Source organism: Malaclemys terrapin, chromosome 17 (assembly GCF_027887155.1).
Source record: "Malaclemys terrapin pileata isolate rMalTer1 chromosome 17, rMalTer1.hap1, whole genome shotgun sequence".
NCBI lineage: Eukaryota > Metazoa > Chordata > Testudines > Emydidae > Malaclemys > Malaclemys terrapin.
Window position 1 is genome coordinate 21,406,802 of NC_071521.1, and position 27,625 is coordinate 21,434,426.

Consider the following 27,625-nt stretch of genomic DNA (forward strand, 5'->3'; position numbering starts at 1 on the left):
CTCTGCATGGACGGTGTGTACTCCCCCAAGGACCTCAGGATAGCCCTGGAATCCTTAAGGAATGCAAAGTGTCATTGGTCTTGTCTGAGAACAAGGTCCGGCCATCAAAGGGCAAGTCCTCATTGGTTTGTTGGACACCCAAAGCAATTCCAGAGTTTTGCAGCCCGGAAGCTTCCTCAGAGTAACCGCAGAGGCCCTCAGCCTGGCTAAAGTGTCTGCAGCGTCAAGGGTGGACTGCAGGGATGTTTTGGCCACCAAGCAGCCGTCTGTGACAAACGACCGAAACGCCTCACACAAGGCCTCAGGCAACTTGTCCGCGGATTTGGACCTGGCTGACCAATTCAGAAAATCATACTTGGACAGCAAAGCTTGTTGACTCACAATCTTTATCTGTAGGGACAATGAGTTACAGAACTTTCTGCCCAAGTGGTCTAACCTCTTACAGTCTCTGTTCTTGAGGTTGGACTTGAACCTACCCTGCTGGGCCCCGTCGTTCACTGCCATTACAACCATGGAATCAGAGATTGGATGGGAATAGAACTCTTCTAATCCCTGCAGAGGAACGAAGTAGCACTTCTCCATGCACTTAGCCACCGGCAGTACCGAGGCCCATGTACACCAGAGAACTCTTGCCGGCTTGAGGAGCGCATCATTAATTGGGAGAGCCACTCTCCCTGGAATGGTGGGCTGTAGAACGTCCATCAGCCTGTGGGTGTTCTCCTGGAAAAACTCTGCCTGGATGCCGAAAGATGCAGCTACATGGCGTAAATGGTTCAGGTAGGCCTTACAGTTCTCTTGAATGGAAGGGAGGATGAACCATGCAGCACGGCATTGTCCGAAGATGATGACGTGGCTCTTGGCTGAGCCAAAGAAGAAAAAACGCCGATGCCTTGGCTTGCGGCTGATCCGCAGCCGCCCAGGTCGATCTGGTGAGTGATCTTGTCTTTGAACTGGACGAGAGTGGACTCTCCATGAGCGAGGAGTGTCCCACTGAGTCCAAAGAGACCATTGATATGGGTAGGACATTGGTGGCCAGTAGGCACTGGGCCAGAGACCTCTGTCCTAGCCAAGGGGCACATGACAACCCTGGGAGTCATACTGGTCCATTGGTGGCCCTTGTAGCTCATCCGGTGACGTGGAGCGGGAGGACGATGACCCCAGCTCGAAAGCAGAAGAACCCCGATACCTTGGAGACATGGGTGGAGTAATTTCCGAGGAAGCCAACATGTGATCCAATTCGTCCATCACCCAGAACGAGGCAGGAATCAATGCTCCTGATCAAGGTGATACCGTTGGTGCCGAACATGCCGGTGACACAAGCAGTGCTGGCCCCAGTGCAAACAGCAGTACCAGAGAACCTGAGTGTGCCAACATTGAGGGTGCTGAAAGCCACCATGGAAGCATCTGCGGCATCAATTGTAGTGGGGCCAAGGAGGGTCCTGGTACAGAGATCCCACATACTAATTCTGGCACCGGCTCCATCTCAACTGCTGAGAAGGGAGTGTCGGGGTGCGGTGCTGAGGGACAAGATTCAGCAGCATGCTCCAGTGGAGGGGCTGTTCAAGGCACGAGCCTCAGAAAGTCCAGAGCCAGTGGTAAGGATGGAACTGAAAGACAGAGCATGTCCGCCGTAGTCTGGTACTTCGACACATTGGATAGTTAGTAACAGCATCGCCCTCGTCAGTACCAGATTCAATGGATGCCCTGAGGCTGGAACTGGAGTCAACAGTAAGGGGTTTCTGACCTCGCTACACTTAGTACAGGGGAAGGGTCAGAGGTACCCGTGCCATCCCACATGCCAGAGCCGGTCCCGTGCCAATCAACACTTTTCCTGAGAGAGATCAAGGACTCGCCCGAGACCTGGAGCGGTCTCGATGGGTCTTATGAGACCTCTTCCTCAGCACTGACAACAGAGAACGTCTTCTTCGCCTCTTTGGTGCTCTTTAAAGTGAGTTTCACCAAGAGAGAGCAAGCACTGCATGTGGGGGTCGCTGTCGGGGATTGCCCCTCCACAAGAAGGGCAATGTTTAAACCCCAGTGAAGGCATCACTAGGAATGCTACATAGCAACTAATGCTAACTACAACTACTAACTAACCCTATCTAGCTGTATACAATAAAACTGACTAAGACTAAATGCAAGGTGGTTAGAATACAAGCACACAGAGGACTGACTCCAGGCATCGGTGGTGAGAAGGAAGTGAGAGGGGTCGGGGCAGCACCACCTCATATAGCCAGGGAAGGGGCCACATCCACAAGGCATGAGAACTGCTCCTCTAAGGGTTCTCCGGCTCCGGCACACACACGTCTGCATCTACTCAAAGAATACAAAGGTATTTACCTGAAGCTAAACAGTGAGTCAGTTGCAGAGCCAATTGCATGCTCAGAATCTCCTGACTCCCAACCCAGTGCTCGTCCCTCCCGATCACGCTGCCTGGCTGCTAGTGAATCTGAGAAGCCACCACTCTGCCTCTGCATTCAGTTGCAGTTACCAGTGCTCAGCATTTCTGAGAGGGAGGCCCCAGTTGTCTCAATTTTGGCACTCAAAATATAAGGAAAACAGTTAATGGCACCTTCAAACATCTGGGTTAAAGTCACCGCTCCACCATCATGCAGGAAGCCTGTTGCAGGTACAGTATCCTAGTAGCATTCAACCACAATCAACCACTCTTTTTCTCCCTCCAGTCACCTGCCTTGTTCTCTACACACCTTTCAACTTCTTGAGTTGAATGAGGCAGCCAATCACAACATGCCTCATCCAGTGGGATACCTTATCCCAGAGGCGGGCAAACTACGACCCGCGGGACCGTCCTGCCCAGCCCCCGAGCTCCTGGCCTGGGAAGCTAGCCCCCGGCCCCTCCCCCGCAGCCTCAGCTCATTCGCTCCGCCGCCGGCGCAAGCGGGGCTGTGAGCTCCTGCGCTACGTGGTGGCGGCAGTGGTGGCGTGGCCCAGCTCCAGCACCACCAGCCACCGGTGCTCCAAGCAGCGCAGGAAGGGGGCAGGGAGCATTGGGGGTTAGATGGAGGGCAGGGGAGTTCGGGTTGGTGGTCAGGGGAAGGGGGTGTGGATAGGGGGCGGGGTGGTCGAGGGAGGAACAGGGGGTTGAATGGGGGTAGGGGTCCTGGGGGGCAGTCAGGAAGGAGGAGGAGGTTGGATGGGGCGGCAGGGGGTAGTCAGGGGCAGAGGTTCTGGGGACAGTCAGGGGACAGGGAGAAGGGGTGGATGGATGGGGCAGGGGTCCTGGGGGGGCCGTCAGGAATGACAGGAGAGGTTGGATGGGGCGGTGGGGATCCGGGGGTGGTCAAGGGACAGGGAGCGGGGGGGGGGGGCGGATGGATGGGGCAGGGGTCCCAGAGGGGCCGTCAGGGAATGGGGAGGGATTGGAAGGGGCAGGAGTCCCGAGGGGTGGGCAGATAGGAGTTGGGGGCCGGGCCACGATCCTCTCCCTTAACCAGCCCTTCATACAATTTACGAAACCCTCAGGCCAAAAAGTTTGCCCGCCTCTGCCTTATCCAGTCCACTAATTGCCCCAATATCAACTATGTGGGTGAAACCAGACAATCACTATGCTCTCGAATTAACTCACACAGAAAAATTATAAAAGACAAAAACATTTCACCACCTGCGGGCGAACACATTTCACAAAATGATCACTCCATATCTGACCTCTCAGTACTTCTCCTCAAAGGAAACCTGCACAACACTTGCAAAAGATGAGTCCAGGAGCTTAAATTCATAACTTTGCTAGACACTAGAAGTCATGGTCTTAATAAAGATACTGGATTTATGGTTTATTACAACACTCTCCATTTTTGTGCTATGACTGCAGAGGTGTTAACTGGCCACTTCACCTTGAATGGTCCCTAACAATGTGTGCTAAACCGGGGTTCTCAAACTGGGGGTCGGGACCCCTCAGGGGGTCACGAGGTTATTACATGGGGGGGGGGGGGTCACAAGCTGTCAGCCTCCACCCCAAACCCCACTTTGCCTCCAGCATTTATAATGGTGTTAAATATATTTGAAAGTGTTTTTAATTTATAAGGCGGGGTCGCACTCAGAGACTTGCTATGTGAAAGGGGTCACCAGTACAAAAGTTTGAGAGCCACTGTTGCTAAACCATCTGTTCCACCTTATATTTAGCTGTGATGTTCCTACCTTTCCATGAGTGGAGGAACAGCTCTGTGTAGCTCAAAAACTGGTCTCTTTCACCAATACAGATTGTTCCAATAAAAACTATTACCTCACCCACCTTCTCTGTCTAATATCCTGGGACCAACATGGCTACAGCAACACTGCAAACATGAGGACACCAGCCATGTGATTTGTATATTAAATCTTTCTGGCTCACAAGCTTAAGTGTAGATTCTTTCCCCACAAAACACACTATGATCTCATCTGCAAGCAATTAGCTTGAGAAATCAGCTTGTTAAAGGAAGCTTCTAGGAAAGCACGAAAGCAGAGCTGTCTTTGGGGAATTTGGTGGCCTGCACAATTTTCAGTGGTTTTGTTAAACCCCAGTTGCTCTTCTCCCCAATGGGGTTACACGACTAAGAGCCATTTCTCCTCCCACCTAACCCCAGACAACAGGACAGCTTGCCAGGACCTGGCTGGATCTTCATGTTATGGTTATGTACAGTTTTCAAGGGCTCCAATTTCTCTGCAAACGTCCATCATTTTAGGAAGTGATGTAGAGACTCTGTAAGAACAAACGTGCAGAGCTGCAGGCGGGATGTCAGCCAGAGCTGGAGTCAGTTACACTGACATAGAGGCAGGGTATGAGGAGATGTATTTGCCTTCTGTGACTGTCTCTCCCTTTCCCAGACTCCAGTCTCCATAGCTCTCAGCTTTCAGTGTGTGGCAGCATCTCACTTCAAGGCCTATCCCACAAGCAGTGCCCCAGCCAGCTCCACTGCTGCAGGGGAGCGTGGTGCAGTCACTAGTGAGGTTCAGAAGCATGTGAACAACATCAATAGAGCCCATCGGCTCCCCACAAGGACTGACAGGGAGCTCTCAGACACCTTGGCTTCCTCTGGAATTAAATCCATTGTGAAACTCTGAAATTCCCAGTATTTCAGAGCTCTTCAGTCTGCCAGATCCACACTACTCTAGGGACAGACTCGTCAAGGTCTCTGCATTTCTAGTGAAAGCTTTGGGGAAATGTGGGTAGGGCCACAGTGCCAGAGCTCACACAAATTCAGCGTGATTTTGTAGTATTATTTGACAAACAAAATTTGCAGAATTTTTTAAAATATGATGTGCAGAATTTGTATTTGTTTGGTGCAGAACGCCCCCAGGAGCATTGCTAATGCACCAGCGCCAAGTCCAACCTAGACCCGAGTTCACAGCTGGGCCGGAGGAGCAGCTCCTCTGGCCCACCTGATAATGCCAGAAGAGGATGAAATAAAGGCCTGAAGTGCTCAACTGCTTTTAAAATCCATCTTTCACCAGATAAAATGGAGAACGTTCAGATAATTGTCTAGCTGACTGGGAGGTGGGGAAGAGCTTTCAAAACCAGCTATCGATAAAGAACAGTTTAGGAAAACCCTTGGAATGTACAAATGTGCACACAAATGGGCCAGATCAGAACAGCCCCCGGCTTCCGGCGCTAAGGGAATCAGACAATGACCCTTCAATGTCGCAGCCCCTGGATGAAGGGCGTGTGCCTACGACTGAGCCAAACAAGGCTGTGGGGCTGGCTGGTGGGAAACAGGAAACGCCGGGAAGAACTTGCCCTGTCTACGGTACTCTATAGCATGCACCTGCCCTGAGAGTGGTCAGCCCTCAGCCTTCACTGCCACTGGATGCACAAATGGCCACAATGCCAAAAACGGACCCATCTCATTGGTGTGTCCCATCCCATTGGCGCAGGCCTGTCACGTGGATCCATGCATCTGGGGCCTCCAGATTCCAACAACACCTTATAGCGAGCAATGAAGCCCCCCACCCTGGAAAGCTCCAGGCAGAACCCAAAGTGGGCTCGGCCCTGGCTCCCTGAGAGATCTCACCTCTCGCCATGACCACCACTGCCCCAGCAGCTGCGCTCCACTGGGACCAGTCACCCAGCAGGGGAGGATGGTGAGTGCAGGAGGGAGATGTACCACAGGACCCAGCCCTTGACTACGGCACCCAGGGCTGAGACCTCGCCTCACCGGGCGACTCTCTTCACCACTAGGAGGTCTTTGCAACAACTCCACACACACACCCAAATACACCAGCTGATATCAACTCCAACTGCCCCCCCACACCACACAACACTTCTCTCCCAAATACCACCCCCTCCAACTCCCCCTCACACTCACAGACCAACCCCCTTCTTTCGTACACACACGAGACACACACACACTGCAACCCCTCCACAAAACACACACACCACACAATCCACATACACCACACAGAGACACATGATCAAGCACTCGCTCTCTCACACACTGAACAACCAACCCCCTACAGAACAAAGCCAGACAAACCACCACCACCACACACACACCCTAACCCCAACACACAGAGACCCAACTGCAAACCTCTCCCCACACCCAGACCAATAACACTTTCACACATGCATGAACACACACACCACCACCAACTCACCACACACACACACACGAAATCTATTCAAGTTGATTCTCAGTCAGGCTGGGAAAGAACGCAGAGGTTGTTATTACCATTTCGGTCTTTAAATACTTGGGAGGTGCCCAGATACTATGGAGACGGGGCTATGGATACCTGAACAGGTAACACTTACATGTGCATGTGCACACACCCACATGCATGCTCACACGCTCAAAGCTGACAGTCCCCGTGGCCCTTATTTGTGGCCACTTCCTGAGAGGGGGCGAGGCACAGAAAGATCAGAGAAAAATAAATACAGCCCTGGCAATTTCCATCCATTCCTGCGGCTTCTCTCCCTAGGGTCAGCTATTAAGATTGTTGAGTTCAGCGCTGTGCAGAGCCAAGAGGACACAAGGACCCGGCAGCCAAGGATCTTACAGTTGCAAGGCCTGATTTTAATCCAGCCACAGCCTGGTTTTCTTTAATACCTTCGGGCACAACTGATGGCACTTAGGTTGATACAAGGCAACTTCCGTTGACCTAATCTCATAATATAGACCAGGCCTATTTGTACAAATACATTCAAATTTGTCTTTGGCCAATGTAAGCACCCCACCTCCCCCAACAGCATGGGGCCATGGTCAACCTACTGAGATAGACACAGTACAAGTGTAGACACCGAGTGACCTATGCCCACCCTAACAGTCCTCCAGCAACTGTCCCACAATGCCCAACAATGACCACTCTGGCCACAACTGTGAACTCTACTGCCCAGGTGTTATGGAGACTGGAAGCCTTACCCCTCTTTAAAACTCCTGCATATTTTTGAAATGCCTTTTCTTGATTGCCCCCAGCTTGACAAGCACATCTCCCAGCTCCCCTGTGTTGTGTGCAATGGCCCGACCAGCCAGTCTAACTCCATGCACTAGGTGCACTCCCACCTGGAGCGCGCAGGAAATATTGGATCTCCTGGATCGGTGGGGAGAAGAGGCTGTGCAGACACAGCTATGCACCAGCCACAGAAATGTGGACACCTATGAACAGATTGCACAGGGGACGCAGGTGAAGGGGTCTGACAGCAGTGCTACATGAAAGCAAAGGAACCGCACCACACATACCACAAAGCCAGAGAAGCCATCAATCAATCTGATGCTGAGCCACAGACCCGCCTCTTTCACAGCAAGCTGCGTGCCATATTTGGCAGAGACCCCTCCAGCGCCCTGCAGACCGCCACGGAGACCTCGGAGAAGCCCAAGACACAGAACCCTGCCATGAACAGCGAGGACGCAGGGGGAGAGGACCAGCCATGCCAGGATCTTGTCAAAACTCCACTGGTCTAGTCAGTCCCACCAGCCAAGCATGGACAAGCCCCGTAAAGGGGAAGGAATCCTGGGTAAGCATGTGCAGGCCTTTTTCCTTACATGTTTCTCAGTAAAGGTGACACTCAGCCCAATCCCAAGTGAGCCGGACACAAATACGGACTTTTCATTGTTTTACTTGTATGAGAAGTTGCGGTACACCAAACAGAGGTAGAGTTACCTGCTTTTCATTCCCCTGTTGGTTTAGGTGGGGAGCAGTTTATGTACAGAGGGATGTTCTTTGTCTCCTCCTGCGAGAGCTTGATGAAACTGTCAAAGATACTCTGAAATCCGCTCCTGAAAGGGTAGGCAGGGTCCCTTAGCATCACTACTGGCATTTCAATATTGCCAGTGGTAACCCCCTGCATGCAGCTTTCTGAAAAGACCTGTGTTCTCAAAAGATGCAAGTGCTATGGACCTTTCCTGACCAGCCCACACGGACATCAGTGAAGCATTCCTGGTGATCCACGAACACTTGCTTAACCACAGAAAGGCAGCCCTTACTATCTGATGGGCTGATGCCATAATAGGCCTGTGCGTGCCATCTTCGCCCCAACACAGTTCGGGAACCCCACTGCTGCGAAGCCGTCCACTACATCCTGCACATTGCCCAGAGTCACAGCCCTGCATAGCAGGAGATGATTAATGACCCTACACACTAGCATGACAACTGTCCCCCACTGTGGATTGTCCAACTCCAAATGACTGCCCATGATCGGTAGCAATCTGGTGTCGCAAGTTTCGACAGTGTGATCATCACTCGCTTGTGCACTGTCAGTGCAGTTCACATTCTGGTTTTCTCTTCACCAGAGGGCGGGGGCAACCTCGGCAACCAGATTCAGGAATGTGGCCTTCACATTTGAAAGTTCTGCAGCCGCTGCTAGTCATCCCAAACCTGCATTATGATGTGCTCATTTTTTTGGGCCCAGAAACGGCACTCCGCCATCTGCATCTCCTCCGTGAATGGCACCAACAACTGTGCCTTGATTTTCGCTATGCCCCTCAGCAAACTGTCCTCAAAGAAACAGTCATGCCCCTCACCGCTCTGATTCTGCAAATACCGACGGATTGTTCACCCTGTGTTTGCAATGTTCAAGACAATAGTGCGGAGCTGGGGGCGCCATGCTTCTGTCAGAGATGGCGGACAGCAACAAGTGCTGTGCATGCTTGTGGGATTAAAAAAAAAAGTGAAAATTATAGGATATAGATGGCATTATCAGGGCTGGATTAATCTTTTGTGGGCCCTGGCGTGCAAACCACGGCCCCGCCCCTCGCTCCACCCCAAGCCTCCACCCACCCTCGTCCCCTGAGGCCCCACCCACCCGCCCCCGCTCAGCCTCTTTCCCCTGAGACTCTGCCCATCACTTGCATGAGGGGGGTTGGAGAGGAGCGAGCAGGAAGTTAAGGGGCAGAGAGGAGTGAATGGCAGTTGGGGCCTTGGAGCTGGGCGCAGGCGGATTGGGGGGACGGGGCCATGGTCCGGGCACCAGGGTCCCTTCTGAGTGTGGGCCCGGCACCATTGTAAACCCGGTACTGGGCATTATGGACTGGAGAAAGTTGCATGATGGAACTTGACCCCATGCTCCCAGTCACTCTTGCATGACTCATTTCTGCCCCACCATGCACTGTGAAAATTTCCCATAAGACAATGTGCGCCATATGATGGTGAGCTGCACACTGACCTACCTACCAGCAGTGCATTGCACTTTGCATCGACACAAGAACTCCTGAGAAGGATGCAGAGCGTTGACACAAGCAGCCAAGTATGCATGCACACGACCAATAAACTAACTTTACCGCGATATCATTTGCATTGACCAAAATTTGTAGCGTAGACATGGCCTCAGTTGCGTAAGTAGCTGTCTTTGCCAATATATCAGACAATGGGGTCACTATTAGACAAGGGTGGCACCCAAAGGTAATTACCTCATCCCCTAAGCAGCCTGCACTTCACTGTAGGACTCCTGGGAAGCTCCCAAAAGAGATTAAAGATGCAATCCTCAGTTAAACCCGAGACTACCGCTGCCTCCTTAAGTGACTCCACCATCACACACGAGGCAACAGTTGGTAGAAAGAATTTAAACATAAAAATTTATTGATCATTAGGAATTGTTTAAGAACACTTTACTAGATTCCCCCAAACCGATATTCCCACAATCACGAAAGAAGGCTATAATGGTACGTTCCAGAAAAACTCAAAGAAAGCTAATGTTGTGCCAATTTAAAAAAAAAAAAAAAAAAAGAATTGGGACAGCCCAGGGAATTGTAAGTCTGTCAGGCGGACGTTGATCCCAGAGTAGATAATGGAGTAGCTGATATGGGACTTGATTAAACGAAGACTGAAAGGGGGGTAATGTAATTAATGCCCATCAGCATGGGTTTGTGGACTGTGTCAAATGGACCCGATATCTTTTTTTGAGGCGATTACAGGTTGGCTGAGAAAGGTGTGACGTAACATACTTAGTTCTATAAGGCATTTGACTTGGTACCTTGATTAAAAAACTAGAACAGTACAAAATTAACATGGCACAACACTGAATGGATTACAAACTGGTTAACCGACAAGTCTCAAAATGTATCTGAGAGGTAACAGGACATTCCGACAGTAACAACTTGGGGGGGCAAACACTGATTCAGGGAGATGAATAAACTCCATCAGCTCTCTGGGGTACTTCCATAACCTCCAATCATTACCTTAGTCTTGTCTGGGTTACATCTCTGGAAATTATCCCCCATCCAAACCTCAGCACCTGGTAGGCACTAGGGACAGAGAATATCTTCCTTCGGATGTTGTAGACATTGGGTTTAAAGACAATCGTAACAATGGTGGAATAGCGAGTGAGCATAATAACATTACTATTGCAGCCCTAATTAATTCAGCTGAACTCAGGAATCACTTACAAATCCTTTTTATTCTGAGCAGTGCAGGCCAAGGTCCCCTACTTTCGGTATCTATTTTGCAGAGAACATTTAGCTACTGAAAGGGTTTTGTAGCAATTCTTCAATAACTCCAGAACTTTCCATCACAAATATTTGTTAACACCAAGAGTGCAGTTAAGGACGGGGAAAGGAACTAAGTTTTTAACACCATCAACAGTATTTTAAGCAACAGACCGAACGGTCTTCAAGTTCTTTGTAATGACTGGCTGCCAGTAAAGAAATGGGTGAGTCAAGCACCTAGGCAGGCTTTGCCAGTGCCTGGTTTAACTGCGGCTGAGCAGCCATGGGACTGCCACAGGTCTTCACGGTTTCAGAAAAATCAAGCACGGGCCCTGCTGATTATTCAGTAGCAAACCCTGCGTTTTTCACAGCACAAATCAAGCTGTTCCAAAAAACACTCTAAACATTTCCTGCAGCATTACCCGGGTGGCTGCATTTCATCCGGGTCCATTAGTTCATTCAGGAAAAATACACTTTGACTTTCCTAAGTAAACACAAACTATGGCCTGTCGTCACAATACATACTCCAAGCTTCCCTCCTCTAACTGCTCTGCTGTGAACAGTAGGACTTACTCTCAAAGTGCCTCTGCGCCTTCCATTCCCAGACTTAGGCAGTTACTTTCCTGTGTGGTTTCACAACTACTGTGCAATATACAACATGCAGGTCTAATGCAAGGAAGTTTACTTCTCACAGTAGCCCAGGCTTGTCACGAGGCACCTCCACCTGCCTTCAACCTGGCAATGCTACTCCACAGTCATCCAACCATTACTCAGGTGGTATTTAAACTGTTCCTTGCTTCTGTCCAGTTCACCAGTATAGGGCTTCATACACAGGGGAACCAGAGGGTAGCCTGGGTCAGTGTTTCTCAACCTGTCCAGACTACTGTACCCCTTTCAGGAGTTTGATTTGTCCCCAAAGTTTCACCTCACTTAAAAACTACTTGCTTACAAAATCAAACATAAAAACGCAAAAGTCTCACAGCACACTGTTACTGAAGAATTGCTGACTTTCTCATTTTTACCATAATTATAAAATAAATCAGTTGGAATATAAATATTGTACTTACATTTCAGTGTATATCATATAAAGCAGTATAAAACAAGTCATTATCTGTGTGAAATTTTAGTTTGCACTGACTTCGCTAGTGCTTTTTATGTAGCCTGTTGTAAAACTAGGCAAATATCTAGATGAGCTGATGTACCCCCTGGAAGACCTCTGTGTACCCCCAGGGGTACATGTACCCCTGGTTGAGAACCACTACCCTGGGTCACCCAGAGTAACTATTGGGACAGCAACCCCATTAACGTCTACTGAACAATCTAGAGAAAAAAAGTTCCTTGTTGCAGTTTTTCAAATAGACGTGAGAGTTTTTCAAATTCCCCCCTTGTGGGAAGCTGAGGCTATTCAGAAGCATCAGAAATGTTAACTTACAATCCTGCCTCCTGCCAGACACTACAGAAAGCAATACAGGCTGCCTGGCAAGTTGAAGCAGTCCTGTTGTACTTCACAGACATTTGTGCTCATATGAGACCCATACACTAATTCCAGGTATCCCCTCTGCTTCTCACCCAGTCTCAAACATTGGCAAAGACCTGGGTCCAAGTGTATATTCTCTGCCCCCACAACTTGCAAAGTCAGAGAATCACATTCTTTTTTGGAGGGATTTTCCTGACTCCGTTCAGGGAATGGGTACCAGAAAGAGCACAGCCTCCATGACCTGGAACGCAAGGGTTTGCTGAGGTCTCACAGCACTGCTCCTTCAAACATGTCTGATGATTTTCTCGGAATAACTGGGAAGATACTGTCAGCCCAACCCAGAGAGAAATTCTCCTGGTGTGAGTAGAGCAACCTTTCCTCTCTCTGTGGGCACTGCCCACCAAGGGGGAGATACACACCCTGACTTGGCCATGGAAACTGACCTGCTCCTGGGTCCCTTAAAAGAAGTCTCCCCACCCCAGTCAGGGCTGAGGCTGCTAGCATGGCAGGGTGCATGGGAACCTTGCCCTACTCATAGACTTTAAGGTCAGAAGGGACCATTATGATCATCTGGTCTGACCTCCCGCATGATGCAGGCCACAAAGCCGTCCCAACCCTTTCCCTTGACTCTGCTGTTGAAGTCCCCAAATCCTGTGGTTTAGAGACTTCAATTAGCAGAGAATCCTCCCTGCCCCATGCTGCGGAGGAAGGCGAAAAACCTCCAGGGCCTCTGCCAATCTACCCTGGAGGAAAATTCCTTCCCGACCCCAAATATGGCGATCAGTAAAACCCCGAGCATGTAGGCAAGATTCTCCAGCCTGACCCTCATTAGCCATTATACTATTTACCTGCCATGGCACACTGTTCCTTTGACTAAAATCATGCTATCCCATTAAACCGTTCCCTCCATAAACTTATCTAGCTTAATCTTAAAAGATTACTGCTTCCCTGCAGATAAACAGAGGACTCCATTCACTACCACGGCCCAGCTGCCACCTTTCACCAGCACTAGACCTGGCAAGACACACATTGCAGCTGCTCAGTGCTCCCTTCTGCTGCCAGCTGTGTGCCAGGCTATGCCTGCCAAAGCCCCGTGCGTGGCTGGCTGGGCCGCCGGGAGCATTTCTGAAACATTTTTTTCACATCCTAGTGAAGACCCCTGGTCGCAGACAGTGCAGAGCAGGGGCAGTCGCGAGTGAACGTGTGTTTTCTCTCCTTTGAAATCCCCCAGGCCCCTCTCACTCATTTTAAAGCCAGTCACCCAACAACGGTGGGTTGGTTTGTGCAGGGGCAGGCGAGAAGGACTGTGCCATTGGCCAGAGCAAAGCCAGTTGCTTGAGTTAGAAGAGCTCGGTGGGGAGGGTGCTGCACCAAGGAAAAGCATTGCCCTGGGATCCACTTCCGCCAGCTGGTTCAGAATAACAAAGCAGGAGGGGATTTTCATAGCAAAGGGTTAGCAGTGGCTTCACAGGCTGTGTCTACGCTGCAATGAAAACCCTGCAGCAGCTGACTTGGGCTCACGGAGCTCCGGCTGCAGAGCTGTTTAATTGCAGTGTAGACTTCTGGACTCTGGGACCCGTCCACCTCACAGGGTCCTAGATCCTGGGCCCCAGCCCGAACCTGAGCGTCTACACTGCAGTGAAACAGCCCTGCAGCCGGAGCCTCCAAGTCAGCTGGTACGGGCCAGCCACGGGCGTCTAATTGCAATGTAGATACACCCCGGGTGTGTATGGCACGTCAGAGCAGCAGAAACAACAGCCTGCTTTGCAAATGTGGAAATGGTGCTTTCCCGGTACTGTATCATTTAGCCTTTGGCTTCTTCCAGGGAATCCCAGCACCTACAGGCATTGCAAAGCAGAGTAGCTACCCACTGTGGTCTTGTGCCTGGAGCCCAGCCAGCAGCCTCTGTGCTAAGAAACAATAGGTCTCTCCTCAGTTTTCTGTCTCCCCAGCACAGCCAGCAGGGAGAGAAGAAGCGTGGGGTGGATCTGTGGAAGCTGCATGGTAAGAAACTTTGCTTTCTCTATATGTCATCATCTCCTCTTGGGGAGCAGCAGCCAATTGTCCCTTGTTAGGCAGCGGAGGGAGAGACAAAGAGAGAACGCTGCTGCCTTCAAACCTTCATTAGAACTCAGCTCTGCAGTCCTACCAAGCACAGAGGACAAGCGCTGAGAGCCAAGTCGCCTTCACGGATCCCTGCTCCAAGACTCAGCAAGTGAGTGAATTTCAGAGCCTGGATTCGTCTGGATCAGGGGTTGGCAACGTTTGGCACGCGGTTCACCAGGGTAAGCACCCTAGCGGGCCGGGCCAGTTTTATTTACCTGCTGACGCGGTGGGTTCGGCCGATTGCGGCCCCCACTGGCCGCGGTTCGCCGTCCCAGGCCAATGGGGGCGGCGGGAAGCCGCGGCCAGCACATCCCTCGGCCTGCGCCGCTTCCCGCACCCCCCATTGGCCCAGGACAGCGAACCGCGGCCAGTGGGGGCCGCGATCGGCCGAACCTGCCGCGTCAGCAGGTAAATAAATTGGCCCGGCCCGGCCCGCTAGGGTGCTTACCCTGGCGAGCCGCGTGCCAAACGTTGCCGACCCCTGGTTTGGATCCTTAGCAGCTCTGGGATTCCTTTTCCCAATCTGCACTAAGCTATAGGTCTATTTCAGTGCCACGTGCCAGCCCCGAGAGCTCCTCCAGATTGAGTTACAGAGGCATCCTCTTCAGAAGCCACCTTGGAAACTACACAGAAACCTTTACTAATGCAGAGTCGCTGCCCGATTGCATAGTGGGGCTGCCCATGTGAAGCATACACCTGCGCTCCACAGACCGAGTGGCTACCCTTTGGTTCCTAAGAACAATTCCTGTTTGATTTTGATGGCTAAAAGCCAACCATACATGGTTTGGATCCTGGCTTGCTCAAGGACTCTGGCCCTGGTTCAGATCTCACTTATGCTGGTTTCTCTCTTGTATCTCCATTGCCTCCTGAGTCGCATTGCTGTAAAGAAGACAGGCCCCGGCTCTCTCCCTAGGCACTGGCCAGGCAGTCGGGGCCACGTGGGACATTCTAATGGCACAGTAGTTAAAATCTGATCAGCAAAGGACACATGGGAAAGAGAGTCCTACACCTTAACCTGCTGGAGACCTAGCTGAAAGGGACCCTTATGGGGAATCCCAGAAGTGGGTTGTTAATTGGAGAGGAAATTGTTTCTTCTTTGGGAAATGTAAATAGTTTCAGTTAAGCTAATGGACGAGTTGAACAAAGCACAGATGCTCCTGCCAGCTATGTGGTCACAGAACTTCATAAGAGGCTCTCAACCGTTTCCTTATTGTGGACCCTATCATCTGACTACTGCTGCTTCACCCTATATAGGGCTTTTCATCTGCAGCTTCAAAGCACTTTAACAAGGGGTCTGAGTTTCATTATCTCTATGTTATGCGTAGAGAAAAGGCCCAGGGGAAGGAACGTACCCAAGGTCAAAGAGGGAATCAGTAGCAGAGGCAAGAACAGAACCCAGCTTTCCTGACTTAGTTGGGAACTCTCTCCACTGGGCTACTAACCGATGTCTTCTAGACTACTATCCATAACCCATCTTGCCCAGCCCGCACCTCCCCTCACCTGTGAATAGCACAACTACTATATACCAAACTATACATCGTAACCTTAACTCTGCCTTCATGGACGTGCCAGGCCCACAGCCCTCCCCCACCAAGCAGAGTTCAAGTTGTGACATGGGCTGTGGTGCTTGGTGGGTGTGTGGTCAGTGTGTTTTGCCTCTAGCGGAGGAGCAGAAAGGAGGTTCACTTGGGGGTGGGGGAGTTAACGTTTCATCCCTTTGCTTTTGTTCCACACAAAGAACTGGTTGCAGATACATGACAAGAAGGTTTGGGGGCAAAAGCCAATATTGTAATGGGGGAACCACAGAAGGGCTGGAATCTGGTTGGGTAACTGACTGCTCATTGTTCTCCAGCTATAACAATGTGATTCTCCAAGCTGCTCCAGCACATGGAGGACTCCACCAGAATACCTGAAGTTCTGTGCCCTGACTTCAAGCTTTCCTGGGGGTGTGTTTTGGGGAAGCTCTCCCACCATGCTCCCGGAGCAAACTGCTTTCCCTTCTAATGTCTTTAGGGAGTGACCCTCTAACTCAGCCAAGGCTTTGGGGTGACGGTATTAAGCAGCTCTCCCCATCACAGAGCAACATAAAGGGCTACTGTGATAGTTCTCAGGGTACCCAGGACTGAGTCACCTTGTTACCCCCTGCCTCTAGTGAGAGGAAAATTATAAAATACAAACCTAGGTCTACACTTGATTAATAGTCAATTTTCTTATCTAATAAAGCTCCTGTTCCCCAGAGCTCAGCCTGTTGCAGAAGTGGCTGGCTTCACAGGGACCAGGATCCAACTTTCCATGAGAACAGCCCTGCTCCCCAAGAAGTCTCCTCAGCGAAAGAATACGGAGTGACTTTCTGCACCTTTTGTTACACTGAACCAGTCTTTTGCCTTTATTCACAGGCAGGGAGCTTCTCTGCCTGTTGGATGTCAAAAAGGAACATTACAAGTGGTTTAATTTGTTTGCAGTTGTCTCTGATGGTTTGCTATTGATAGTCTTGGAATGAGTTGGAGGTGCAGAGCTTAGGAGAAGCAAAAGAGCTAAGAGCTATAGGAGACTAAAGAAACTAACTTGGGGTATGTCTACACTAGGAAATTAGGTCCATTTTATAGAAGTCGATTTTTAGAAATTGATTTTATACAGTTGATTGCATATGTCCACACTAAGCACATTAAATTGGCGGAGTGCGTCCTCACTACCGGGGCTAGCCTCAACTTATGGAGCGGTGCACTGTGGGTAGCTATCCCACAGTTCCCGCAGTCTCTGCCGCCCATTGGAATTTTGGGTTAAGCTCCCAATGTCTGATGGGGCAAAAACATTGTTGCAGGTGGTTTTGAGTACATGTCATCAGTCGCCCCTTCCCCCGTGAAAGCAATGGCAGACAATCATTTCGCGCCTTTTTTCCTGAGTTACCCGTACAGACGCCATACCACGGCAAGCATGACCACGTGCAGAATGGTGGTAGAATGTGCCTTTGGACATTTAAAAGCTCACTGGCGCTGTTGGTCAGACCTCAGCACAACCAACATTCCCATTGTTATTGCTGCTTGCTGTGTGTTCCATAATATCTGTGAGAGTAAGGGGGAGATGTTTATGGCGGGGTGGGAGGTTGAGGCAAATTGCTCAAACCTGGCATCCGATTTTGAGCAGCCAGACACCTGGGTGATTAGAAGAGCACAGGTAGGCGCGCTGCGCATCAGAGAGGCTTTGAAAACCAATTTCATGACTGGCCAGGCTTCGGTGTGACAGTTATGTGTATTTCTCCTTGATGCAAACCCGCCCCCTTTATTAATTTTAATTCCCTGTAAGCCAACCACCCTCCCCCGTTCGAAATAAAGTAACTCAAATTTTGAAACCATGCATTCTTTCTTTATTTATTAAAAAAAAATGAAATAACGGACAAGGCAGCCCGGGTGGGGTGGGAGAGGAGGGAAGGACAAGGCCACATTGCTTATTGTAGCCACACTAAAAATCAAACTGTTTGAATGACAGCCTTCTGTTGCTTGGGTCATCCTCTGGAGTGGAGCGGCTGGGTGCCCGGAGCCTCCCCCCTGCCCCCACGTTCTTGGGCGTCTGGGTGAGGAGGCTATGGAACATGGGGAGGAGGGTAGGCGGTTATACAGTGGATGCAGCAGGGGTCTGTGCTCTTGTTGGCTTTCCTGCAGCTCCAACAGACGCTTCATCATGTCCGTTCGCTCCTCCATTAGCCTCAGCATCGCGTCCTGCCTCTGCTCTTCGCGCTCACTTAATTCTTTCCTGGCCTCTGCCACTGAATGCCTCCATGCATTAAGCTGTGCCCTATCAGTGTGGGAGGACTGCATGAGCTCGGAAAACATGTCATCGCGAGTGCAGTTTTTTTGCCTTCTAATCTGCGATAACCTCAGGGACGGAGATGATAGGGGGAGCGTAGAAACATTCTACGCTCTACAGTTCTGGGGATACTGCATGGTCACCTGTGCTGCTGAGTTCGCCACGCTGACCAAACAGGAAATGAAATTCAAAAGTTTCCAGGGCTTTTCCTGTGTACCTGGCTAGTGCATCGGAGTTCAAAGTGCTGTCCAGAGCGGTCACAATGGAGCACTCTGGGATAGCTCCCGGAGGCCAATACCATCGATTTGCATCCGCACTACCCCAAATTCGACCCAGCTAGGTCGATTTTAGCACTACTCCCCTCGCCGGGGAGGAGTACAGAAGTCAACTTTAAGAGCCCTTTAGGTCGACGGAACGGAGTTGCTTGTGTAGACCCATTCATTATAAAATCGACCTGACGCGGCTAAATTTGACCTAACCCTGTAGTGTAGACCAGGGCTTAGAGTTTTACTTAACTGACTTATAACAGACTAATAGACTAATAAACAAAAGGATAATAAACAAAGAACTAGGAACGAAGAAGCTTCCTTGCCATGGTTGGTCACCCCTTTTATATAGAGCTTGAACACTTGAGTCCTCCTATGTCCAAACTTAGTTTCCTCACCCACAAAATGTCAGGGTCCACTTACGTACAAACCTACCAGCCGATGGCGTATGGATGACATATATGTACATATTAATAACAATTAGTTCATTCTCACATTTGTTATTTCTGTCCTGATTATTTCGGTTATTTCCAATTATTCGGTTATTTCTGGATATTCTTTGTGGTGTACCTGTTAAGTTTAAAAGAGGATATGTTGTATGAGCTGAGAAGTCTGACCTCCGAAAACCATCTCTGCCTCCAAGTTCATACATGGTTTTGAAACAGACTTCCCTGCAGGAGTGACTTATCTGCTGCGATCTGTGAAGTGATTTTATAGATTCCATCACCTTTTTAACTGCCCCAAATTGCCTTAGTTCAATATAACTAAACAGGGCCTCAAACTGTCACAGTAAAAAAAGGCCCTTCCACAAATAAACAATAATTTTAATTCTTTCTTTTATACCTCTATAACTAGCTAAGTAATAAAAATACATCCAAATTCTTAAAGTATAGGCCAAACAGGCTTAAATATCTATATCCTAACACTATCTTTTGGCATTCCTTAAAGAGACTTTAAAGAGAGCGTGTTCCTGGTTGGAGGTGGGTATTAATGGGGACTGCGGGGTAAAAGGGACACTTTCCGCAAAACAAATAACGGCTGCTAAGTAGAGGCGAATGTTTTCCTCCCTACAGTCTGAGCCTGTGGAGCTGTTAAGCAGAACAGAAGCAGCTCCAGAAAGGAAAACAAAACCCTCCTGCAAAGATGCGAAGTCATGGAGAATTCCTTATAACCCGACCTGCCGATGCAATGAGCCTGATCTTGCTGTTCTTCATATTTCAGCTGGCAGAGATAACTGCACAATGGCCGTAACACCAGCCACAGTACAGCCACCTGGGGATTGAGGAGCACTAAGGCTGGCAGAAAATAAACAGCAACTGAGAAATTCACAAGGGCATGACAAATAGTACAGAACAAACTCAGATCCCCAAGAGGGAAATGTAAAGAACGCAGGCCATATCTGCAGGATAAGAGACTTTTTCCTGGGAACCAGTGACTCTGAATAATCAACTGAACATTAGGCCACAGCGTGACACTGGGAGCTCAAGGACTAATGTGATCCTTGGATGTACAAAAAGAGGAATCTCAAGAAGCTGTAGAGAGGTTATGTTACCTATATGCTTGGTACTGGTGTGACCACTGCTGAAATCCTGTGTCCAGTTCTGGTGTCCACAAGTCAAGAAAAAGGTTGAAAAACTGGAGAGGGTTCAGAGAAGAGCCACACGAATGATTACAGGATCGGAAAACATGCCGTGTAGTGATCGAGCTCTGTCACAGGGTCCACTCACCACGAGGAGTCTCCTTCTGGCTGCTCTGGGGAATCAGTTCCTTCCAGGTCCGGGACCCCCTTCTGCTGCTTATTGTACACTCTGTTGCCACTCTCCCTCTCTTGCCCCGGGTGCTGAGGCCTCTTCTTCATGACTTGGCGCCCCGGCCAGGTCACTCTCCATGCATCCCCTTTACGGGGTACCTCTCCTGACAAATGGGCTCAGGCAATCTTCCCATTCACTGCCCAGCCAGTGCCATTTCCTCGCTAGCTGGTAGGGGAACCTGGGTCCACCCTCTACTCCGGGTTCCAGCTCTAGTCAGCAGCCAAGGTCAGCACTCCTATTCCTTAGGAGGGATAGCTCAGTGGCTGGAGCATTAGCCTGCTAAAGCCAGGCTTGTGAGTTTAATCCTTGAGGGGGCCACTTAGGGATTTGGAGTAAAAATCTGTCTGGGGATTGGTCCTGCTTTGAGCAGGGGGTTGGACTAGATGACCTCCTGAGGTCCCCTCAACACTGATATTCTAGGATTCTTGCTACTTTTCCCCTGAGCCTTCTCCTCCCATTCTGGGTTTGCCAACCTCCCAACTCCCTCCTCCCAGGGAGTAACTATGGGCTACCCCCTATAGTCCCCAACACACCTCCCTGCTCCCAGGGAGTGACTGCAGCCCCCTTCTGCTCTCAGCTCCTGGGCTTTATATGGGCCCCTCCTGTTCCCATCCGGCTGAGCCTCATTTAATCAACCCCTGCTCCCTGGCACCCCCTCCAAGTGCAGCCTGGGCAGTTGATCAGCCCACCTGGCCACCTCCTTAACCCCTTCAAGTCTTGTGTGGGGTGGGCACCCATCACAAGCTCTTTGAGACAAACAAAGAAACGGTTAAGGGGAGACTTAATCAGTCTCTCAGTACATGGGGAACAAATATTTGATAATGGGCTCTTCATTCCTGCAGACAAAGGTATAACAAGTGCCAGTGTCTGGAAGCTGAAGGTAGAAAATTCAGATAGGAAAGAAGGTGCAAATTTGTAAACTGGGGGGGTAATTAACCAGTGGAACAATTCACCACGGCGCGTGGTGGATTCTCTCATCACTGACAATTTTTTTAAAAAAAAGATGAGATGTTTTCCTACCAGACCTGCTCTAGGAATTATTTTGGGGGCAGTTCTATGGGCCTGTGCTACACAGGAGGTCAGATTATATCATCATAACGGTCTTTTCTGTCTTTATCAGCTATGAAACCATGACGGGAGGGCAGGAGTAGTAGGCAACAAGAGGAAGAGCAAAGAAACCTTTCTGACTCCAGTGCACGCAGTCATTCTCTGATCTGAGGAACCTCCTGCAGAATTCGGCTCTCACATCAACTTTCATTTTATAGAGAATGTTTCTAGCAGGGGTGGTCACCAAGTGAAAAAACACACAAACAAGCCATAAAAAAAAGTAAAATGTCCCCAGTTGTTACTTTTTCACATGGTCTGGAAGGGAACAATTTTTTTTTCTTTATTGTTTTGAAGTTTTCTGAGAGGTTTTTGAAAAATTTCAACAATTCCGTTTTTTTCCTTTTGCCGCTGAGAGCACTAAAAGGAATGACATCCGGGATTCCATTCTCTTTGTCACTTTTCTTTTTTCCTTCGGCCACTTTGTGGCTTTCTAAACATCTCAACTTTAGAAAAATGATCAGGAGGTAGACTCACCAAAGCTCATTTTACCTTTTGCAACTCAGTAATTCTTCCAAACTTAGAGACACGTTGGAAGACACAGAGTGGCAAACAGAAACGTGAAGAAAAGAAAAAGTGAAAGAAAAACCCCAACTCTGATCATCATTCTTTCAGTGGAAAAAAAAATACAGGGAAAAAAGAAGAGGTGAAAGAGGAAGACAAATGAAAATTTGAAATTGAGTTTCAACAACAACAACAAAAAAAAGGAAAAAAAATGTAATAAGCAAAAGCTTTTGGTGGAGGTTTTCAGTTTAGAAAAAGAGCCTTTTTTGTCAAAAAAAAGTTTTGAACTAAAAATTCCAACCAGCTCTTGTTTCTCACTCTCATGGTTGTGAAAAAAACTTTGAAAACATGGACAGAAGGTCACTGCTCTACATTCGCCTCTACTTAGCAGCCGTTATTTGTTTTGCGGAAAGTGTCCCTTTTACCCTGTAGTCCCCATTAATACCCACCTCCAACCAGGAACACGCTCTCTTTAAAGTCTCTTTAAGGAATGCCAAAAGATAGTGTTAGGATATAGATATTTAAGCCTGTTTGGCCTATACTTTAAGAATTTGGATGTATTTTTATTACTTAGCTAGTTATAGAGGTATAAAAGAAAGAATTAAAATTATTGTTTATTTGTGGAAGGGCCTTTTTTTACTGTGACAGTTTGAGGCCCTGTTTAGTTATATTGAACTAAGGCAATTTGGGGCAGTTAAAAAGGTGATGGAATCTATAAAATCACTTCACAGATCGCAGCAGATAAGTCACTCCTGCAGGGAAGTCTGTTTCAAAACCATGTATGAACTTGGAGGCAGAGATGGTTTTCGGAGGTCAGACTTCTCAGCTCATACAACATATCCTCTTTTAAACTTAACAGGTACACCACAAAGAATATCCAGAAATAACCGAATAATTGGAAATAACCGAAATAATCAGGACAGAAATAACAAATGTGAGAATGAACTAATTGTTATTAATATGTACATATATGTCATCCATACGCCATCGGCTGGTAGGTTTGTACGTAAGTGGACCCCTATAACAGATATATATATATATATATATATATATATATATATATATATATATATACACACACACACACACATATATACACACCCTATAACAGAGGTGGGAAAACTACAGCCCATAGGCCACATCCGGCCCGCGGGGCCCTCCTGCTCAGCCCCTGAGTGCCTGGCCCGGGATGCTAGTCCCCAGCCCCTCCCCTGCTATTCCCCCTCCCCCACAGCCTCAGCTCACTGCGCCGCTGGCACAATGCTCTGGGCGGCGGGACTGCGAGCTCTTGCCGGGCAGTGCAGCTGCAGAGCCGTGGCCTGACCTGGTGCTCTGTGCTGCACGGTAGCGTGGCTGGCTCCAGCCGGGCGGTGCGGCTGCCTGTCCTGGTGCTCTGTGCAGCACAGCTGTAGCGCCGCCAGCCACCGGTGCTCCAGGCAGCGCAGTAAGGGGGCAGGGAGCAGGGGGGGCTGGGTAGAGGGCAGGGGAGTTCAGGGTGGTGGTGGTCAGGAGACGGGGATGTGGATAGGTGTTGGGGCGGTCAGAGGGCGGGGAACAGGGGGATTGAATGGGGGCAGGGGCCCCAGGGGGGCAGTCAGTAAGGACGGAGGATTGGATGGGGCAGCGGGGGGCAGTCAGGGGCAGGGGTGCCAGGGGTGGTCAGGGAGAAGGGGTGGTTGGATGGGGCGGCTGGATGGGGCGGCAGGGGGAAGTCAGGGGCGGCTTAGTCAGGGGATGGGGGGGTGGATGGGGCAGGGGTCCTGGGAGGGCCGTCAGGGGCGAGAAGCAGGGGGGTCAGATAAGGGGCGGGGGCTGGGTCACACCTAACTGGCCCTCCATACAATTTCGGAAACCCGACGTAGCCTTCAGGCCAAAAAGTTTGCCCGCTCCTGTCGTATAATTATCTTGCCTCCCCCCCCAACACCATTCATGTAATTTTGCTCCCCAAATTGGTATTGATGCCTCCCACCGATACCAACCATTGATACAGTGTCAAAACCAATGAGGGTGAAGCAGCATTCCTGGTATTTGGATGTGACGAGATCAGTTAGCTAGGTTTTAACGTGCGCCATATTGATTTCGTACAGTGCTAATTTTTAAATCAGAATGGAGTCGGTACTAAGCCTTACAGAAATCCAGACATACTGCAGAAACTCAGTTACCTTTAGTAACCAGACATACCGGTGTCAAAGAACGATATCAAGTTTGTTTGACAAGACGGGTTTCTATGAATCCACGCTGACTGGCATTCAATGTGTTTCTATCTTTTACCTCTTAATAGCTCATATCAGTGGTTCTCAACCACGGGTCCGTGTGCCCCTGGGGGTACGCAGAGGTCTTCCAGGGGGTACATCTACTCATCTAGAGATTTGCCTAGTTTTGCAACAGGCTACATAAAAAGCACTAGCGAAGTCAGTGCAAACTAAAATTTCACACAGATAATGACTTGTTTTATACTGCTTTATATGATATACACTGAAATGTAAGTACAATATTTATATTCCAATCAACGTATTTTATAATTATATGGTAAAAGTGAGAAAGTGACCAGTTTGTCAGTAATAGTGTGACTGTGACACTTTTGTATTTTTATGTCTGATTTTGTAAGCAAGTACTTTAAGTGAGGTGAACCTTGGGGGTCCGCAAGACCAATCAGACTGTTGAAAGGGGTACTGGTCTGGAAAGGTGGAGAACCACAGGCTCATATCAGCCGTCACTTTATTTTGCCCAATATTGATGTCAGGGAGACAGCCGTAAAGTCTCTGACATGCCGAGAGTAAATTGAGAACTTTACATTAGTCTGGCTAAATTAGCCTAATTAATCTGCTATTAATCCTGCAGGGCAGAGTCTCCTTCTCGCTCACACCCTAACCTCCCCACCCACTCCCCAGATCAGTGCAATATTCCCAACCTCTTAACATTTCAAAGCAGAGTCAGGCCTGACACACCACACGCCTAGGCCAGCCTAGCTGTGCAAGAGTCTCCACTTACATTTGGCCCCCGGCGTCTTATGCCCAGAGTCCCTGGCCTGGTCTACACTACGACTTTAATTCGGATTTATCAGCTTTAATTCAAATTAACCCTGTAACCGTCCACACAACGACGCCATTTAATTCGATGTAAAGGGCCCTTTAAATCGATTTCTGTACTCCACCCCAACGAGCGGAGTAGCGCCAAAATCGATTTTAGCAATTCGAATTAGGGTTAGTGTGGCCGCTATTCGATGGTATTGGCCTCCGGGAGCTATCCCACAGTGCATCATTGTGACCGCTCTGGACAGCAATCCGAACTCGGATGCACTGGCCAGGTAGACAGGAAAAGCCCCGCGAACATTTGAACTTCATTTCCTGTTTGCCCAGCGTGGAGAGCACAGGTGACCACAGATACCTCATCAGCACAGGTAACCATGCAGGCTGATAATCGAAAAAGAGCACCAGCATGGACCGTGAGGGAGGTACTGGATCTGATCGCTGTATGGGGAGAGGATTCAGTGCTTGCAGAACTTCGTTCTAAAAGACGAAATGCAAAAACTTTTGAAAAAATTTCCAAGGGCATGATGGAGAGAGGCCACAATAGGGACTCTGAGCAGTGCCGCGTGAAGGTCAAGGAGCTCAGACAAGCCTATCAAAAAACAAAGGAGGCAAACGGTCGCTCCGGGTCAGAGCCGCGGACATGCTGCTACTACGCCGAGCTGCATGCAATTCTAGGGGGGGCTGCCACCACTACCCCACCTTTGTTCGTGGATTCTGGGTCGGGGATAGTCTCGACGCCTGAGGATTCTGCCGATGGGGTAGAGGAGGAGGAGGAGGAGGAGGATGAGCTTGCAGAGAGCACACAGCACTCCATTCTCCCCAACAGCCAGGATCTTTTTATCACCCTGACTGAAGTACCCTCCCAAGCCTCCCAAGCCAGTACCCAAGACTCTGACCCCATGGAAGGGACCTCAGGTGAGTTTACCTTTTAAAATATAAAACTTGTTTTAAAAGCAAACGGTTTTTAATGATTACTTTGCCTGACTTTGCATTCGCGGTCAGTTCAGCTACTGGAAAAGTCTGTAGCTACTGGAAAAGTCTGTTAACGTGTATGGGGATGGAGCGGAAATCCTCCAGGGACATCTCCATGAAGCTCTCCTGGAGGTACTCCGAAAGCCTTGCCAGAAGGTTTCTGGGCAGTGCATCCTTATTCCCTCCTCCATGGTAGGACACTTGACCACGCCATGCTTGCAGCAAGTAATCTGGTATCATTGCCTGACAAAGCCTGGCAGCGTATGGTCCCGGTGTTTGCTGGCATTCAAGCAACATCCGTTCTTTATCTTGTTGTGTAATCCTCAGGAGAGTGATATCACTCCTGGTAACCTGGTTGAAATACGGGAACTTAATTAAGGGGACAGAGGTGGCCGTTCCTACTGGGCTGTTTGCCTGTGGCGGAAAATAAATCCTTCCCTGCAGTTAGCCAAGCGCAGATGGGAAATTGGCCCTGAAGTTTTCCGCGTTTGGCTAGCAGGGATCTTCCCTGTTACCAGCCACGCGGTGGGGGGAGGGTACCGTGATCATCCCAGAGAATTCATGGCGAGGGGGGGAGTCGGCGGCGGGGGGGGGTAGTTTGGTGCCTGCAGGGATCTTCCCTGATACCAGCCACGCGGTGGGGGGAGGGGTACCGTGATCATCCCAGAGAATTCATGGCGGGGGGGGGGGGGGTTAGTTTGTTTTCTGGTGCTGCTGAATGTTAACAGAAAAACCGCAGCACTCTACTTGCCTGAAGGGGCCCAGACAAGCCCCCCCACACTGCCCCCCCCCCCAACTGGCTGAGATTGGCCAGGCTTCTGCAGCACTCTACAGGCTATGCTTGGTATGTGGGAAAGGAGGGTGCAGAAGCTGTAAAACAATGGCTTACCATGGCCGCATGCAAGCCGAATTCTGTTGCCCAGACCTGTGATCTCTAGCAGCAAAGCCACAAGCACTCAGCATTAAGAGGCAAAATGCGACCTTGCACAGAAATCACATGTGCTATGTAATGTGAACAGTGTTGGTCACCGTGAAAGAGTATAAGCATTGTTCTGCAAAATGTAACTTTTAAAACAATTCTCTCTTTTTTCCCCTCCCTACAGCAGCTGCAAATTCCTCAAGCCTCCCTCCTCCATCCCGAAGGTTATCACAGATAAGGCGTCGTAAGAAGAAGACGCGGGAGGACATGTTTTCTGAAATTATGCAATCCAGCAGGAGTGACAGAGCTCATCTGAATGAGTGGAAGGAAACAGTTTCAAAGTATAGGAAAGAAGTCAGTGAACGTGAGGAGAGGAGGGACCAACGTGAGGAGAGGAGGGACCAACGTGAGGAGAGGAGGGACGATCGAGATGAGAGATGGCGGCAGGAAGACCAGAGGATGAAGGATGCAACGCTGGGGCTGCTCCGGCGTCTGGTGGAGGTTCAGGAACGGCTGCTGGAAAACAGACTGCCGCTTCAGCCCCTGTTCCACCCTCCCCCCTCCCCATGTTCCGTATCCTCCTCACCCAGACGTGTAAGAACGCGGGGGGGAGGCTCCGTACACCTTCCCATTCCACCCCAGTAGACAGCCCAAGCAAAAGGCTGTCATTTTTTTAACCTTTTCTTTGTGGCTTTTTCCTTCCCAGCAATCCTCCTCCCAAATACCACCCGGGTTCCCTCCCTCTTTTTCTAATCTATTAATAAAGAATAAATGATTTTTAAA

General features: G+C 49.6%; 2 protein-coding genes across 3 annotated transcripts in view; one reads left to right on the top strand and one right to left on the bottom strand.

Annotated features, from left to right (window-relative positions):
- LOC128825418 (discoidin domain-containing receptor 2-like) overlaps positions 1-27,625 on the bottom strand; it is a 146,121-nt gene that overhangs the window by 115,401 nt on the left and 3,095 nt on the right. The window lies entirely within an intron of this gene.
- LOC128825398 (SRRM2 protein homolog rsr-2-like) lies at positions 842-27,625 on the top strand. The gene is made up of 3 exons (XM_054007886.1): positions 842-929; positions 25,681-25,866; positions 27,027-27,625. The coding sequence occupies exons 1-3, from the start codon at positions 842-844 to the stop codon at positions 27,485-27,487; spliced, it is 735 nt and encodes a 244-aa protein (XP_053863861.1). The 3' UTR covers positions 27,488-27,625.

Bases quoted from the DNA above. Each gene is read 5' to 3' on its own strand.
- LOC128825398 (XM_054007886.1), top strand. From the start codon at position 842: ATGATGACGTGGCTCTTGGCTGAGCCAAAGAAGAAAAAACGCCGATGC. The intron at 930-25,680 runs GTGAGTGATCTT...GGTCGGGGATAG, and splicing joins CAGCCGCCCAGGTCGATCTG to TCTCGACGCCTGAGGATTCT. The intron at 25,867-27,026 runs GTGAGTTTACCT...CCCTCCCTACAG, and splicing joins CCCCATGGAAGGGACCTCAG to CAGCTGCAAATTCCTCAAGC.